The sequence below is a fragment of the Myotis yumanensis genome, unplaced genomic scaffold, assembly GCF_028538775.1.
Source record: "Myotis yumanensis isolate MYYU_CA2020_CCGP unplaced genomic scaffold, mMyoYum1.0.hap1 SCAF_1, whole genome shotgun sequence".
Taxonomy (NCBI): domain Eukaryota; kingdom Metazoa; phylum Chordata; class Mammalia; order Chiroptera; family Vespertilionidae; genus Myotis; species Myotis yumanensis.
In genome coordinates, this window is record NW_027223752.1 from 210,245,698 (window position 1) to 210,264,574 (window position 18,877).

Consider the following 18,877-nt stretch of genomic DNA (forward strand, 5'->3'; position numbering starts at 1 on the left):
TCTCAACTCAAGAACAATTTTATTTTGTCTGTACACCCACATACCCCTTACCAATTATGAAGCAAATCACAGGCATTATTTTACCTCTAAAATTTTCAGTATGTAGCTGCAAAAGAAGAACTCTTAAAAATACACAATACTATTATCACACTCAAAAAACTCTAAAACAGCAGTTCTCAACCTGTGGGTCACGACCCCTTTGGTGGTCGAATGACCCTTTCACAGGGGTCGCCTAAGACCATCCTGCATATCAGATATTTACATGACGATTCAGAACAGTAGCAACATTACAGTTATGAAGTAGCAACGAAAATAATTTTATGGTTGGGTCACAACATAAGGAACTGTATTTAAAAGGCCAGAAGGTTGAGAACCACTGCTCTAAAACAACCCAACATTATCTTTAAAAAAAATTTTTTTTTTAAATTGATTTTAGAGAGGAAGGGAGAGGGAGAGAGAGATAGAAACATCGATGATGAGAGAGAATCATTGATTGGCTGCTTCCTGCACGCCTCCTACTGGGGATGTACCTAGCAACCCAGGCCTGTGCCCTTGACCGGAATCGAACCTGGGACCCTTCAGTCCGCAGGCTGACACTCTAGCTACTGAGCCAAACCAGCTAGGGCATAACACTATCTTTTTTTTAAAAAAAAATTTTCATCTGAGGATATTTTTTCCATTGATTTCTAGAGAGAGTGGAAAGGAGGGAGGAGTGGGGGAGAGAGAGAGAGAGAGAAATATCGATGAAGAGAAACACATAGGTTGGTTGCCTACCGCAAGCACTCCTACTGGGGCTGGGGAACCTGCAACCAAGGTACATGTCCTTGACCTGGAATTGAACCTGTCACTCTTAGGTCTGCAGGCCAATGCTCTAACCACTGAGCAACAGCCAGGGCTCAACACTATCTTGATATCATCAAATCTTAATATTAGGAAACAAATGTTACAAAAAACACTTAATGGCATCAATATCCAGTTAGTGTTCAGGTTGCCACAGTGTCTCATCATTCGTTTCAGCTAGTTGAGCTGTCTCAGGACTTTTAAATTTCATCGAATCCTCCTCAGTCACTCTTTTTGTTCTTGAACTATTTTGTTCAAAAGCTTTCTCATTCTGTAAAACAGTTGAATGCAATGATGACTTGGATTCCCTATTCCTATTTTAAAAACCAGAAGGAAAAAATACGTTGACATAGACATATGTTCCTCATTAAAAACAACTTCGAATACTGCAGTCAAGGAACACCTATAGGCATTTGCTTATTTTATATATAATTTCCAAATTACTTTTCTTTATTCTCATGTTTTCTTCTAGTAAAAGGTACTGTACTCACTTGAGATACTTGCTGTTTATGCCTGTTTTCAATGGTTATCGTTTCCCTTTGAAATAGCATGAAGCAAAAAGAGAAATATTTGTTTTATGTCAGAAATTCCCACATCTGGGGAGAATTAGTGCCAGAATATTGTCACCTAAAGTGAGTCCACTTAACTGTCAGAGTAAGTAGTAAAAGAAAAGAAAAGCCCAGTATGATTCAGACTTTAACATGTTTATTTTATCTCAGATATGGCACCGCTTAGATTTTACTTGCTAACTCTTAGAACAAAGAGTGAATCAAGTATTAATTGTTTTCTTGAGATAGTTTTTCTGATGGAAATGCATGATAAACTTTTACTTCCTTCACTTCATTTGAATTTGTCAGCACAATCTAAAGAGGGCCATTTTTTTCAAAAGCAGTAGAAAGCTTAATCAGTTTTTGCATGGGTGTGGTCTACTAGGTAGAATAAAGGCTAAGGCACTATAACAAAGAACAATTATATGTCATTTCAAAAATAAGATGGAAGTGTGTTTATTTTTTACAATGTCTAGGCTGGTGGGGCAGCTCTGCTCCATGGGGTCATTCAAAGACCAGGTTCTGGTTCCATGTCATTCCTTCTCCTCTCCTTTGGCTCATTTGGGTGTCGCCTGGAATGCAGAAGGAAAGTTGAGTTTGCCGTGTGTACGTTCCAGCTGGTGGGAGGGTGGAAAATGCTCTAAACCCAGGGAAAGTCACTTGTCTTTAAATTGAAGATGATCCACATCTCAATTCTGCTCATATCCCTTTGGCGTGTGAAGGAAAGAGACAATTTAAGCTATGTCACCAAACCAAAACGTAATAACTAGCTTACCTGCAGTTCTACTCTCCCAGGAGTGGAATCTCCTGATCAAAACTAGTGAGGTAATCCTATATAATAAAGAGCCAATATGCAAATGGTCGTCACACCCTCGCACCCTTGGGCCCTCACGCCAGGTCTGGGAGACATGAGGATGCACCGGGGGACCTGAGGCCACCGCCCCCGCCCCAGCGCCGGGGCTGGGGGACCTGAGGCTGCGCCCCCCAGCCCTGCGGGGCTTGACAAGGGTGGAGCAGGCCGGGTCTGGGTCTCGTGTGATTTTGAGGCGTGCGCCGGTGGGCGGGGACTTGACTCTGGGTCCTGCGGTGCGCCCCAGACTCTGACAGGAGGGAGATTTTCATATACATTTTACTAATTTTCTTTCATCTCTGACACTTATATTATAGAGAAAGGGCAAATAGCAATATTAAAATAATTCCTCTAACTAATTCCCTTTTATTGTGCACAAATTTTGTGCACCGGGCCACTAGTCTGTTTGATAAAACCCCAGCATTCTCCTTATGGAAGCTGTCCTTGCCTGAAACACTCCACTTAATTTCTTAGTCCTACACTTTTTTTTTGGCCTTAAAAACCTTCTATTTTGTACAGCCATTGGAGCGTCCTTCCGGTTGCTAGATGGGATACTGCCCAATTCATGAATCACTAAATAAAGCCAATGAAATATCCAAATGTACTCAATTGAATTTTGTTCTTTAATAGGCTTTAACTTAGATGGCCACACCTAACTGCAAAGAAGGCTAGGGGATATCATCTCTAGTCCATATGTCCAGGAAGAAGGGAGAATGGATTGGTGTGTGTGTGTGTGTGTGTGTGTGTGTGTGTGTGTGTGTGTAAAAGGGAGCAAAGAGCACTCTTGTACAGGGTATCTTACTATTTTGATTGTAAATCATTCTGTATTCTGTTTTGACACCTCTATTGTGTTATTTTTGAGTGTGATTGAGCAGTTCTCCAGTATCGCCCTCACTGACGTCTTGATCCTCATCTTTTGACTATTTGCGAGTTCATTGGCACCTGTATTGTTGACTGTTGCATCTCTTATTCAGTGAGGGATAAAGACCAGCAAAGTAGAACCTAGTGATGTGAAAGGGATATTTGCTTGGGGCCTATGTGGTCAGTTGGTAAATGAACATTTTTATGTTACGATAACTTTTGCTTCTCTCTAGAACCATTTAACTATGACTCTCTAGTATAGTAAGTACATGTGTTGACTCTTGGAAGTATTGCACGTGGTTTATTTTCTAAAACATTTCCCTCCATTTATTACTCTTTTTTTCTTCCTTTTTGTAAATGGTGAGGTTCCCAACCCCAGTCGCAGCCACAGACCACAGAGGGGAACTTCAGTGTAGGACCCAAGCCTGTGTTAAAGAGCACCTGCTGTGTCTGTGTGTATACCTGTGCTATATGGACAGTACGAAACAGCTCTTCTCAGTGCAGCACTGCTCGGTCTGCTTCCAGGTTCACTTCCCTCTGTAGTCCAATCGCCTACCATATGGTAGTGAGCTGGGGTCCAAGGTACATTACCAGGAGAGATAAGTCAGCTGGTCTCTGTAACTTTGGCCTTTTGTCTTCTCTTTAGGTAAGGGTTTTACTAGATATTTAAAAAAAATAAACATTTATTTTTCAGTTACCATTGACATATAATATTAGTTTCAATTTAGGTAGAAGTAGAAGTTCTTAAACAGGGGGCTTTAACTAAACTCTACTGACCTTAGGGCATAATACAGCATAGTGATTAGACATTTATATAACCTATAAAGTGATCACCCCAGTAAGTCTGGTACCATCTGCTACATACATAGTTATTACAATAATATTGACTATATTCCCTATGCAGTACTTTACATCCCTGTGACTATTTTTATAATTGGCAGTTGTACGTATTAATCCCTTTCCTTCTTTCACTATCCCCCCAATCACCTTATCAAAATGTTCTTTGTAATTATAAGTTTGTTTCTGTTTTGTTTATTTTTGTGTGTGTTTGTTTTTAGATTCCACGTACAGATGAAACCATTTGGTATTTGTCTTTCTCTGTCTAATTTATTTCACTTAGCATAATTTCCTTTAGGTCCATCTGTGTTGTAAATGGCAAGATTTCGTTCTTTTTTATGGCTGAGTAATGTTCCCTGGTAAAAATGCACCACAGCTTTTTTATCCATTTGTCTATTGATGGACATTAGGTAGCTTGATTCTTGAATTCCTCACCAGTTCAGCTTCAGTAGGTCAACAAACACTCAAAACTTTGTAACCTACTACATATCAACTGGCCAAATGGGTGCCTTTGTTCAATAGATTAGAAAGGCTGTAGCTTCACTTCATGATCTTAAATGGGGAGCTTAGAATGTACCATTTATTCTGATAGAAATCAGCCTAATACTTTTTTTTTTTTTGCTTGTATTTCTGTTACTTAATTCTGCTTTTACAAAAGGAAATTGAGTTTAAGCTGAGCGTATACATTGCAGGAGAGAGCATGGTTAGAGTTGTTCTGATATAATAGCTACCCATTTTAGGTACCTTTGAACGGAAATATAATCTACAGTATTTGGTTTCTCAGATAAACATCAGTCTGATGTTTATTTATGCTGGATTTCTTTTTTTTTTTTTTTTTAATTTTTATTTTTCGCTAAAAGTATTACAAAGCGTATTACATAAGTGTCCTTTTTCCCCCCCGCCCTTGACAAGCCCCTGCCCTCCCTTACCCCCCAGTGTCTTATGTCCATTAGTTATGGTTATATGGATGCATACAAGTCCTTCGGTTGATCTCTTACTCCCCTCCCTCCTGTCCCCCAACCCTCCCTGGCCTTCCCACTGCAGTTTGACAATCAGTTTGAGGCAGCTCTGCCTCTGTATCTATTATTGTTCAAAAGTTTGTAAAGGTCTTAATTATCCATGAATGAGTGAGATCATGTGGTATTTTTCCTTCATTAACTGGCTTGTTTCACTTTATGCTGGATTTCTTAACATTGGGAACAGACGCTAACTTTGTCATAAACCCATGATGAGATGTATAAAGGTTATGCGTTCTGGTGTAGAAGTTCCGAAACAGAGGGTTTTAACTAAACTCTATTGATCTTAGGGCATAACCAAGTGTTAGATTGAATTATATAATATGGCTGATTTTGTAGATAAAATAGTGCTGGGTAATGACAATTTCACATGGCTCAACCTAAATGATGTGAATTTCAACAACCTCAAATCACTCCGCTCCTTCCTTTAAGGAGTTTATCCTTCTCCTACCCTGATAATTAGGATGTTTGTTTCTTATTTACTGAACCCCTTACCAAGCTATCATTTGGTAACTCAAATTACTTTTGTTTTCATCTGTCTCTGACTACCTTTCCTGGTTAGCACTTCTGTTCTCTCTTTTTTAAAATCTTCACCCGAGGACGTGTTTTCTAGAGAGAGAGGAAGGGAGGCAGGAGGGGATGGAAGGAGGGAAGGAGAAAGGGAGATAGAGATAGAGATAGATAGGTAGATAGATAGGGAGAGAGAGAAACATCGATGTGAGAGAGAAACATTGATCAGTTACATTCTGAACACACCCTGACCAGGGATTGAACCTGAAACAATCCTAGGTATGTGCCCTGACTAGGAATAAACCCACAAGCTTTTGTGTATGGGACGATGCTCTAACCAACTGAGCCACCCCACCAGGGCAGTACTTCTGTTCTCTTGATTAAAAATACAGTACTGTGAAAGTGTAGAGACTAGAATGGACAGCCCTAGTAGCTATCCTTTTATGGTGAAGGAGGTGCTAAGATCTTTTGGTTAAAATTGCCAAACTGTGAAACTGAGAATCATTAGACTGGTACTCAGATTTGTAACACTGGACAGAGAACATAAATTCTTGGTGGCTTGGGTTTCTCATGGATGAAACTGACAGTTTCCATTATCTACTTCAGAATATTGGTGCTCAAAGACTAAAATGTTAGGTTTTCTAAACTTTTAAAAATTTATTTTTAATTTTTTAAAGATTGAGGTAAATTGACATATAACATTATATTAGTTTCAGTTGTGCAACATGATTGGATTTTTGTATATATTGCAAAATGATCACCACAATAAGTCTAGTTAACATTAAGCTTTACTCTCAGCAACTTTCAAATATGCAGGATAGTATTATCAACTATAGTCACCATGCTGTACATTACCTTTCCAGGACTTATTTGTTTTATTATTGGAAATTGGTACCTTTTGACCTCTTTTACCCATTTTGCCCACCCTCTAACCCCTGTCTCTGTCTCTGAGCTTGTGTGTTTTTTTTTTTAAAGAACTCACATATGAAAGTTATATTGTATGGTATTTTTTCTTTCTCTGTCTGACTTATTTCACTTAGCTTAATACCCTCAATGTCTAACTTTGCTATTGCAAATGGTAAGATTTTGTTCTTTTTTATGGCTGCATGATATTCCAGTGTGTACATATACCACATCTTCTTTGTCCATTCATCCACTGATGGACACTTAGGTTGTTTTCATATCTTGACTATTATAAATAATGCTGCAATGAACATAGGGCTGCATAATTTTTTTCAAGTTAGTGTTTTTAAGTTTTTCAGGTATATGTACTTGAGAGGGATGGTTGGATCATATGGTAATGCTAATATTAATTATTTTGAGGAACCTCCATACTATTTTCCATAGTGGCTGCACCAATTTACATTCCCACCAATAGTGAACAAGGGTTCCTTTTTCTCCACACCTTTGCCAGCACGTATTATTTCTTGTCATAGACACAGACAATAGTGTGGTGATGGCCAGAGGGAAGGGGAGGGTGGTGAGGGCTGGGTGGGAGCAGGCAAAGGGAGGGATGGGAACATCTGTAATAGTGTCAACAATAAAAATAAAGTAAAAAAAAAAAAAAGACCTTCCAGACCATATGGTCTCTGTTGCAGCTATTCACCACTGTCATTGTAGTGTGAAAGCAGTTACAGACAATGTGTAAACAACTGAGTATGGCTGTGTTGTAATAAAACTTTAATTACAAATATAAAAAATAAAAAATAAAATCAATTCCAGGGAAAGTAAAGAAAAATAATCAGAGTATTCTACAGAGTTCAGCTCTGTAGAATACATCTAGAACAGCGGTCGCCAACCTTTTGGACCTCATGGACCACCAGTGGTCCACAGACCACCGGTTGGTGACTGCTGATCTAGAACATCATAATGTAAACAAAAAATAGTAATATTACTACCCATATAAATATATAATAAAAGGCTAATATGCAAATCGACCAAATGGCAGAACAACCGGTCGCTATGGCGTGCACTGACCACCAGGGGGCAATTGCTCAATGCAGGAGCTGCCCCCTGGTGGTCAGTGTGCTCCCACAGTGGGAGTGCTGCTCAGCCAGAAGCCAGGTTCACAGCTAGCCAGTGCAGTGGTGGTGGCCTCTCCCACCTCTGCGGAAGTGCTAAGGATGTCCAGGTGGACATCCCCTGAAGGCTCCCAGACTGCAAGAGGGTGCAGGCGGGGCTGAGGGGACCCCCCCCCCCCCCCCCCCCGTCCAAGTGCATGAATTCGTGCACCAAGCCTCTAGTATAAATATATTGAGGGTAAGTGAGTGCAGGAAATTTTCTTGTGTGTGTGGGTGGGGAGTACATTGTGAAAGACCTAGATCCTCCATAGTACTAGTAGGAAGTCAATAGAGCATACCTAACATTGAAAAATCAAGAAGTAGCAACACAAGTAGGTTACTTAGAGAGTGACAGTACACAAATGTGTGTGTTTTTTTTTAAGTAAAATGTTTGCCTCTGAGAATCAGAAAATTATTGGAAGATGGCAGTGGAAAGAAATATGCTCTCTACTCTTCTCCCCTAAAAGTCTATTAAAACTTTAAAAAAAACAACAGAGGAAAATAATCTCATCTTCTTTAGAGAATTTATTATTATTATTTTTTAAGTTGGCAAAGTTTTACTGATTAACTGTAGATCTTCTCTCAATACCTTTAGGTTCATCTCCTAAAAAACCTCTTTCCATGAACCTTCTAACTTGATCTAATTCGGCCTAGTTGCTCTCTTGGCCTGCTGCTCAATGTCATCTTAGGTTTTCCCTCCAGCATCATCTGGGAGATTCTCCTTACCTTTCTTTTGTGTTGGAACCTTTGTTTCCTGTATTCCATGTATTTTGTGGCTTACTTCTTTCTTTTGGTAGAGTACATCTTCAAGTGGCTTTTTGAGAAGGCTGAATAGGAGGTAAAACTTTTAAATTTTAAGCCTTGCATATTTGAAAGATGTCTTTCTTCTCTTGTCACTGCATTGCCAGTTTGGCTGAGTATAGAATTTTGGGTTAGAAATCAATTTCCTTTGGGATTTTTCTCCATCATCCTGCATTGCCTTTGATGATTGCCACTCTGAATTTCAATCCCTCCTATGAAACCTACTTTTAAGCTTGTGGAATCACCTGCCCCTGGTGTTGCGACCTTTTGCCTCTAGAGCTGCAGATGAGCCACACCCCACTTGTCCTCCAGGACTTCCAAAAGTCTTCCGTTCGGTAACTATGGTGTTACTCACTGGGCTGGGAACTGCACATTTGCATATGACCTGTTTTCCAGGGAATAGCTTGCTTTTCTCCTACAGTCAATTTTTGCAAATTGTTTACACCCTGTGTTGAAGATGTGCTGCACAAAGATGAAAAGATAATTTCCAAAGATGTGGTATTTACAGATCAGCAGCTTCTCAGGAGGAAAAGAAAAAAGGAGAGAGGGCACCAACATTTTAATTTAGAATAAGGAAGACCAACTTAGATGCAAAAGGAACAAGAGCTTTTTTTCTGACTTTTTATCTTAGTTTAGCTAATGGGTTAATTGTTAATAGGTCTTTTATCCCAACTATTTACTGAGAGGCTGCTGTAAACACCAAGAATGGTGTGAAGAGTTAGTGGAAGAGTCCAAGCTCTTTCTTTAAGTTAGTGGCTCTCAAATCTACTTGCACATTAAATCATGGTGCCCTGGGCCTGACCCCAGAACAACTAAATAAAAAGATCTGGGTCCTGGACATGTACATTCAAAAGAAAATCTCCTGCCCTAATTGGTTTGGCTCTGTGGTTAAAGCATTGGCCCTCAGACTGAAGGGTCGTGGGTTCGATTCCCGTCAAGGGCACATTCCTGAGTTGCAGGCTCTATCCCCGCTCTGATTGGGGCTGTGGGGGAGGCAATCCATTGATGTATCTCTCTCATATTGATGTTTCTCTCTTTCTGTCTCTCCCCCTCACTTCTACTCTCTCTAGGAAATCACTGGAAAAAAAACCCTCCAGCGAGGATTAAAAAAAGAAGAAAATCTCCTTAGGTTGTTCTAATATGTACTTAAGGTTGAGAACTATTTCTTTAGTAGGTTAAAGTCTAGGTGAAAATTCAAATATGTTCATTAATTGCTGTATAGCATGGAAGATTATGATGAGCTCTATGATGAGTGAGACAGAGATTACGGGTATGTGGATTGGCAGGGTTTTTTGTTGTTAATCCTCACCTGAGGATATTTTTCTATTGATTTTTAGAGTGAAAGGGAGAGCGCGAGAGAAACATTGATCTTCGAGAGGTTCATCTATTGGTTGCCTCCAGCATGTGCCCCCCACTGGGGCTGAGGATCCTGCAATTAAGGTCCATGCCCTTGACTAGAATCAAACCCGGGACCTTGCGGTCTGCAGGTCAACACTCTATCCACTGAGTCAAACCAGCTAGGGCTGAATTGGAAGGTTTTTAATTAATTGGAATCAGCATGAAAGGCTTCATCAAGAAAGTGTGTTTTGAGGTAGAGGAGCTTTCATAGGGAGAGAGGGGACTCTAGACCAGGGATTGAATGCTAAGTATTTTGAATGGGTGTAGAATATATGGGGAACAGTAGAAATAAAAATTCGATGTTAGGTTGTAGCCAGATTCTAGACAATCCAGTGCCAAACTAAGGAGTTTGACTTTATCCTGCAGGTGGGAAGAGGCTTTGAGGAGACACTGAGGGAGGCATTGAGGATTTCTGTTGAATGAAATGGCATGATCAAAGTGGTGTCTTTGAAGAGTGAGCCAATGGGAATGAGGGGTATGTAGTGTGAATAACATGAGGAAAGGAAGATCAGTTGGAAAGCTCCTATTGTGGTCAAGAGTACAATGCCCTGAGCTAGGAAAAGAGCAGTGGAATTAAAAAAATGATGAACATTTGTGTACTGTTTTCAAAATAACTACGTTCTTTCCCACATCTCATTAAACCTCACAATAACTTCATGGTATTTACTTCCATGTTTTATAAAGGAAGGAACTGATATACAGAGTTAAGCTGCTCTGAAGTAACCAAGTGGAAAATGGAAGGGCCTAATTGAATGATGACAGAGCAGTACTAGGGAGTGGCAAGGGTTCTTCTGAGGTATCAGGTTGGGTGTGAAGATGGTGGAATTCCTCAGTGGCTAACTCAGTGTCAAGTCTCTGGCTGTGGTCTCACGTAACCCCTTATGTTCTTTTTTTAAAAAATATGTTTTTATTGATTTCAGAGAGGAACGGAGAGGGAGAGAGAGATAGAAACATCAATGATGAGAGCAAATCATTGATCGGCTGCTTCCTGCACACACCCTACTGGGGATCGAGCCCGCAGCCTGGGCATGTGCTCTGACCCCTGACTGGGAATCGAACCATGACTTCCTGGTTCATAGGCCGATGCTCACCCACTTCCATTGCATTTATGGTTTGATATACAATGATGTCTTATAAAGGTGTGGTGAAGGAAGGGAAGAAATGGCTGTCACCAATTCAACTTGTCTCAAATAAGAATATTCAGGCCTTTTCTGAGTATCCTGAGTTTTCAGATAGTTAAATTTTGTTGAATATTAGAAGGCTTAGTCTGGACATGGGACTTCAAATATGGGCTGCGTAGGTTAGCTATGACTGGGTTTCCTTTTCTCTTGTGGTTGAGCAGAGAACTGTGGAGTGTGGTAGTGTAGACACGAGAGAACGTCCTCGTGGCTCTGTGATTAGGGTGTTTGATCAAGATTGCATCCTTGTCAGAGCTGGAGAGTGAACCATAGCCATCACTGTGGGAATTCACTTCGTTCACACGTTTACCTTATCTTCGTGCTTGTCCATTTTGTGTGCCAAGACCCTGAGGCTATTCAAATAGAAGCTTAAGTCAGCCATGCAGGTGATGAATTGTACTTTTCCATCCGAGATGTTTGTGTCCTTGCAATCAAATAGCAGAAGGGTATGCCAGAAAGTTAAGGGATGCTGGGGAGGTACAAAGCAGAGAATCGTCATCATGGCAAACCTTGATTAGGCTTTCTGTAAAATGCTGGATATGGGTGAAGAGCGTGAGGCTGGGGGTGGAGTGGAGGTTGAGCTTTTGTGACCTGGCATTCTCAGTCCAGGTGTGTGGAATAACATTTATCGGCTCTGGGTGTGGGGAGGATGAAGGCTTATTTTGGTGATTTGAAATGACAACATCCTTGGAAAATCAAAATGTCACATTTTATTTCAACTGTTCATTTTCGTTAGAATTCTGGAATCTTCAATGGCCGGAGAAGGAGTGATCAGAAGACCGAGATGAATTTTAACACTATTCTAGAAGAGATTCTTATTAAAAGGTCACAGCAGAGAAAGAAGACATCGCCCTTAAACTACAAAGAGAGACTTTTTGTGCTAACAAAGTCCATGTTAACCTACTATGAAGGTCGAGCAGAGGTAGGAGACAATCAAAATGTGCTTTGCTGATTTCTACTCTGTGTTGTTACTACTTTGTAATACTGCCCCCAATCATATGGAATAAGCTTTAGGTTAATGAAGTTAATAATGAAGTAAAGGTAATAATATGTTATTTGGATTTGAAAGATAAAGTTTAGGATGTGGATATAACTTATTCATTAATTATGGGTTTGGTATATATGGGTAAACATTTTCTATCAGCCTACTAAATTAATCTGTTAATGAAAACAAATTAAATCCTTATGGGCTTCATTAAGTATATTGTATACATGGCTCTTTCCCATAAGTTACTGTATTACATACATATCAAAGTCTTCTTTAACACGTAGAAACTGTGTCTGTATCAATTCATCATAAAGTGGGACAGACCTCTGCCCTCTCTTGGTCCTCTGGACCCCAGGCTCCTTCAATACGATGGCAATAAGCGCTTATTGAAACTCTTCCTGTTAAGTACAGCTCATTGTGCTTTGGGAGTGTGCTGAGAAATTCTGTTCTGGAAGGTGGAAATTCAGGCAAGCTGTGCCTTCCAGCTCTGACATTGGAAAACCCGTGCTTCAGTTCCCGTGACGGGCCACTCTTTGGCGTGCCCTCCTTGTTCTTATTACTCACAACTAGCTCACATTTCTGCGTATTCTAATGAACTGGTCATTGATCTTCCCAGCAATTTATGTTGTTTGATCTTACTCATAATAACACAGAACAAAGGGGGTTTCATAAGTGATCTTGCATTCTGCTCAGAGAACTAAATGGCACATGGGTCAGATCATCTGACACTCCAGGGGACGCCCTGTGTGGTATTGCGATGGAATCCAGGGGAGTGCGGGGCTGGGGGTTAATCGGGAAAAAGGCCACGAAATAACGGGGAGAAAACAAGGGGTGGAGAGATTTCTCTATGTTGCGATGTGGAATAAAAACTTTTCAAGTAGTGAGTAAATCTCCAACAATTGCTAGCTAAGAAATCAGGAACTTTTTATAACTGGACTTAGGTACTACTAACTTGGTTGGTGTGTTTTCTGTAATGCTGCCCCAGTATGAAACTGGCAAATAATTTATAAAGCCACGGAGTAGGGACACTGGTTGTGTCGGATCACGAAGGCCACCTCCAGGTGCGATGATTTGATAGGAGAACTCATGGCACTCAGCATATAGTTGTACTCTCAGGTACAGTTTATTTGGTTTATTACAGTAAAAGGAGACAAAGCAAAATCAGCAAAAGTAAAAGGCAAATGGGGTAAGTCTGGAGGAAACCAGGCATAAGCTTGCAAGAGTCCTTTCTCAATGGAGTCAGAAAGGGTGTGCATAATTCCTCCAGCATCGAATTGTGACAATTATGAAATGTTGTTACCGGGAAGCTCATTAGAGACTCAGTAGCCAAGGTTTTCATTGGAGGCTGATCACGTAAGTACCCTCTGCCTAGCATGTATTAACATTCAAGACTCCAGAAGGAAAGCAGGTGTTCAGCTTAAACATATTGTTTGTACAAATAGTTTAGGCTCAGTGAGCTATTCTTATGGGTGCTCGGAATGGCAGGGCCCTCCCAGAATTCAGGTTTAAGCCAAGGGCCAACCTTGTAAGCCGGCCTTTCCCAAGATAGTAGTCTGTTAGACCAGCTATGTTAACTCTTTTTTGCAGATCAGTGGTAATACTGGTAAAAATTTTTGAGCACCAAATATATGCCAGGCACTGTGCTAAATACTTTACATGCATGACTTTCCCCCCTCAAAACAATGCTAAATTGTATTATTAGTATCCCCCTTTAAAAAATGAGTGATGTGAGGCTTAGAAAGTTTAAAAACTTGCATAAGATCATACACCTAATGAATTACAGGGCTTTTTTTTTCAAAGCCTATCTTTGAAACCACCTTGATAGGTGGTTTTAACCACCTTAAAATTCTGTTAAATCTTTCTATAACACAGGTAGAGTTGTAGTTTAAAGCAAGTATATTTTTATTACTTTCAGTTATGAATTTTTAAAATTTTCTTTGTGATAGAAGAACATTAATACTAGAGAGGGTTTTTGTCCTGGTTCTGCCACTATCTACTTGGACATTGTAAAACAGTGCTCTTCCAGTTTGTATATATAGTTTAGAATTTACTTTTATATACATTTTCTATCTCTTCATACTCTGAACTTCTCCTTTGTCATCACTGCTTCAACCCTAGCACACGTCCGATCTATTACCAGGTCCCATGAATTCTCCTTCCCTTTGTTACAACTTTAAAGCGGCTCCCCACCCCATTCTCTTAGGTGGATTACTGCTCTACCTGATTCCACTCTTGAATATTTATCTTTCATTTACAGAGTCTTCAGAGAGATATTGAAAACCTGTATCTTCTCTTTGATCTTCTCTAGGATCAAGTTAAAACTCCTTAGCTTGGAATACAAGGTGCATAATGCAATTTTCTAATTGCCAACCCTACTTCCTCCGGCATCAGCCATATCTTCTACCTGCTATTGCCCTGTCTCATGGTGCCTTTGTCAGTCCTACTTGGAGTGATATCCTTCTCTACCTTCCTGCCAGGACCTATCTCTCCATCCACTGTCTTTTTCAGCCACCAAAAATTTGTTGAGTGCCTGGCAAGTGCTCATCTTTCCTGACTCCGCTCATTCCCCACCTTCTCTAAAGCCTTTCCTAGTTCTTTCCCACTAAAGGTAGAATCCACACCCCACTCCAACCCTCTGTGCCTGTAAATACTTTTATCATGGCATCTTGGTTGTCTGACTTCATTTACATATCTTAGTCCTTCATTGGACTTTAAACTCTTGGAGGGCAGGGTTCACAGCTTATTTATCTTCACGTTTCTGAGGGCCCAATGCACAGTGGGTACTCGGTAGAAGGGCTGGCTGGATGGAAGGAGAGATGGAGAGACCATAATCTTAGACACAGGCAGGGCAGGCTCATCCTAAACATACATCATGAACCATGATACCCAGAAAGGTTGTCACACTGCAAGCAAGTGGAAGAGTCAGAATTTGAACCTTGATATTCTGACTCTTAAGTTCAGTGCTTTTTCCATAATGCCACCAGTGCATCCCTTATCATTTTATTTCAGCTATACTGAAATCGAACATTATTTGTAATGAGATGCTTGAAATTTTAGTCTTTTACCCAGGGTAATAATGGACAGGATGGCTGAGGCAATCAGTTATGAGTATGACGTGACATGAGTCTCTTAAGCATCCTGGGGAAACTCTCATATTTCTATGGAGTCTTCTGGGTCATAGAGGATGTTTTCTTGACCAGCCCTGGGAACCTGGAGACTGTGATATAGAGATAAGAGCCTCCTGAAGTCCTGGGATGATCAGATGTTTCTCTCCTGGTTGTATCCTTAGACTACGGGGACCTCCCAGTGGGAAGCATAGGTTTCCAGGACACTTGTAATCCTACCTGAGGATTTGTATCTCTCAGCACGTCGTCTGATTCTGGAGAATGGGTGTGGGCTGGGAAAAGTTTCTTTTATTTACTATAGAGAAATTGGAAGCATTTGCATCACACTTTACCAGATCACTAGCTTGTAAAAAGTGATACAGCTCTAAACACTCAATAGAAGTAGTACAGTGCTTATTGTACAAGGGAACTTTTTTTGGCTCTGAAAATTCTCAACTGTATTATCCCAGAAATTTTTTCTTTTATTATTTTAAATTTTTTTCATTATTTAAAATTTTTTTATTTATTGATTTGAGAGATCGAGAGAAACATTGACTTGTTGTTCCACTTATCGATGCATTCATTGGTTGCTTCTTTTATGTGTCTTGACCGTGGATGGAACCTGAAACCTTGGCATATCTGGACAATGCTCTAACCCAGGGGTCGGCAAACTGCTGCCCCTTGAGTGTGGCTCTTCCGCAAAATACCACGTGCGGGCGCGCACGTACAGTGTGATTGAAACTTCATGGCCACACTCAAGGAGCCAAAGAGCCGCATGTGGCTCGCGAGCCGCAGTTTGCCGACCACTGCTCTAACCAAATGAGCTACTCGGCCAGGGTGAAAACCCATTTTCTTGTAGGCAGTTGAATTTCCTTGTTTCTGAAAAAAGGTAGTATTGACTTCCTCTCTTGTGTCTCAATTTCCTTTCTTATGTCTCTTCTTCTGATTCATATCTGCCTTCTTAATCTCCTGTCCTGCATCTGAACTTCCTTGTAATTAATCATTTACTAGGATATGATCCATCCTCTTAATTTACCAATTTATTCATTTTCACTTCATAACATTTTACTATGCGTTTTTTCTCTCTAGGAAGCAGAAACCTACTTAAGACAGAAGGTAGTTGGGTGGAAGGGTACCATTCCTTCCATCTAGACTCTGAAAACATTTTTTTAATAATTTCATATTTTGCTGTAGTTTCAAACTTTGTAACCTCTCAAGTAATCAGATTTACAAATTTGCCTATGGTTTTGTGCAGTTTGCTTTATCAGTCTCTTTGTCTCTCTCTATGCATGTTATTTTCTGAACAATTTGAGAATAAGTTGTAGGTGTTGCCCCTTTTATCACTTTATAGGTCATTATATATTGTCTAAGACCAAGACCATTCTCTTTTATAACCACAGTACAATGATCAAAATCAAGACTTTAAACACTGATACAATACTATTGTTGAGTCTGTAGTCAAATTTTATTTATTTTTTTGCTGATGTCATCGTAGCTATTTCTCAACTTCCTCCCCTTGCCAAGTTGAGGATCTAATCCCTGATCGCCCATTGCATTTAGTTGGCTAAGACATAAAGTTTTTAAATGTCGGTGGTGAGAGGAAGAGAAACGTAAGGAAGAAATGCTGTCTTTTGTTGCATACTATAAAATGCCAACTATCTCATGAATAGTCAACGATTGTCTATGAGACTCCACAAACATGAAATCAGGTTTAAAATGATTATAGTCTGTTCTCTTACTCTCATTCTCATGGTCGTCATTAGGATGGCCATAATATCTCACCAAAGAAATTGTTTACTTTAGCCTGGCCCACTACGATGAGTAAAAATCACTATTCCTGTTTCCCTATCTGGACCCTCGCCTCAGTTTTAACTTTTTCTTTTTCTGTGTTAAACAGTTGTTAGGCATGTAAAATACTTCATGAGGAACAGGTTTGGTTCTCATGCTCTACTTAAAACTAGAAATAATACAAAGATTCTAGACTTTGAAAAACACTGTAGGATCTGGCTATGATAGTTCTGTTTTATTCATTGCTTATTTGTATTATGATGAGAGGAACAAAGGCTGTAAGAAAAATCAGTGTTTTTGTTCAGAAATGACATTACCTAGTTTATTTTATTCATAAGATTTAGCTCTTAGCAATTTTTAGTGATATCCAAAAGTAAAATTTCCATCAAAGTTTTATTTAGCAATTTTGCCACTGACTATATTCAAAGAACTGTGCTGTGAAGGCTTTTAAGACAGTTGGGAAAGAACAATTTCCAGAAAGTTTGGGAAATGGCATTATAGTTGAAATAAGCATAGTGTTTCGCCCACCTCTCTTTTCCCACCTGCCTATTTTGAAAGAAACTTGTCTTAATTGGAAGTGTGTATAATTTGTTTCAATTAAAAAAAAAAATATATATGTATGTATGTGTTAGCCTTTGGACTGAAGGGTCCCAGTTTCGATTCCGGTCAAAGGCACATGGCTGGGTTGCAGGCTTGATCCCCAGTGGGGGATGTTCAGGAGGCAGCTGATCAATGATTCTCTCTCATCATTGATGTTTCTATCTCTCTTTCCCTCTCCCTTCCTCTCTGAAATCAATAAAGATATATTTTTTAAAAAACAACTATATTTCACATAATGAATTTTGTAACCCGAGTTTCATTTCTCTCTATTGCATCATGAACTACTGGGCTGGGGATTCTTAGAAATCTTTGAAGCTACTTCTGTAATTATTTTCTATTAAAGTGTTTGTTGATGAGAATAAATATGATAGCTTTTTCTTGAGGGACAGTTAAAAAAGAGACCCAATTGTATGAGTGGAGGAAGCTTTGGTAGAAAAGTCTAGATTATATAGATTGGGGGCGGGGGGGGGGGGGGGGTGTGTGGAAGTTGGGAGGTGTTGGGGAAGACCTCCACGTAGAGAAACATTGGTGTATGAGCAATGTTGAGCAGAGAAAGCCCTTTTGATACAGAGGAAACAGCATGTGCAAAGGCCCTGGGGTGAAAGGGAGCTTGGTGTGTTTGTGGACCTGTTCTGCTCTAGACCTATATAGATTTATATAACTGATTATTACCCATACAATGAGATAAGTGATTTTATTAGTAATAAAAAAGAACCATAGAATTTAGAGCTTGAAGGAACTATAAAGAATGACCCTCCAAATGTTTCCCTTCTGGAAAATAAGGATAAGGAGCTATTTGCCCAGGTCACCCAATAAGCTGGTTGGTTGGTAAGGCTGGACAGGAAACTCAGACCCAAATGTTTCTGTATCAGCCTCTGATTACACTGCCTTGATTCTGGAATGGATGTATTTGGTTGCCCAAGAAGGCGAGGGCACTTATACAGCTTAAATAATATGGTTATTCACAGAATGGACACCACCTAGTGACTGTTCAGACCCCTTTGCTTAAAAATACTTATTACTTTTCTGCTTTTGAAGCTTTGCTCTTGCTGTGACTAACAGTTCTTCTCTCCTCCACTTACCCAGTCTCCATCACAAGCATTCTTAAGAGAGAGACCCTTCCCATCTCTCTGGTTGTAAATGCCTTGCTTTTTGTGAATTGCTGTTAAGTTGATGTACTATTCTTATTGGTTTTTTTCTCACCCATTACATAATAATCACGAGGGCCGAGGTTGTTGCCCTCGTGATTTAAACACATTACATAATTTAAACACGTTACATGATACCTTGCTCCTATTAGGCCTCCAACAGTTTTTTTGGTGATAATTACAATGGTGATGATATGTTAGAATTTGACGAAGCAAAAAGATCCTGAGAGACCTTGTGATAGTGGTTTCCCATGCAGTTTTTCTCCATTTTATTTTATTTTATTTTTTTAATCCTCACCCGAGGATATTTTTTCCATTGATCTATAGAGAGAGAGAGTGGAAGGGATGGA

At 39.8% G+C, this 18,877-nt stretch overlaps 1 protein-coding gene across 3 annotated transcripts in view; it reads left to right on the plus strand.

Moving 5' to 3' along the window:
- Positions 1-18,877, plus strand: part of TEC (tec protein tyrosine kinase) — a 118,910-nt gene that overhangs the window by 23,394 nt on the left and 76,639 nt on the right. For 2 of the 3 annotated variants that reach the window (XM_070397006.1, XM_070397016.1), the window contains one exon: positions 11,636-11,821. In XM_070397006.1, coding sequence (XP_070253107.1) covers positions 11,636-11,821 — 186 coding nt within the window. Of the gene's footprint in view, positions 1-11,635; positions 11,822-18,877 lie in introns of those variants that run through there. The other variant, XM_070397025.1, reaches the window with a different exon arrangement.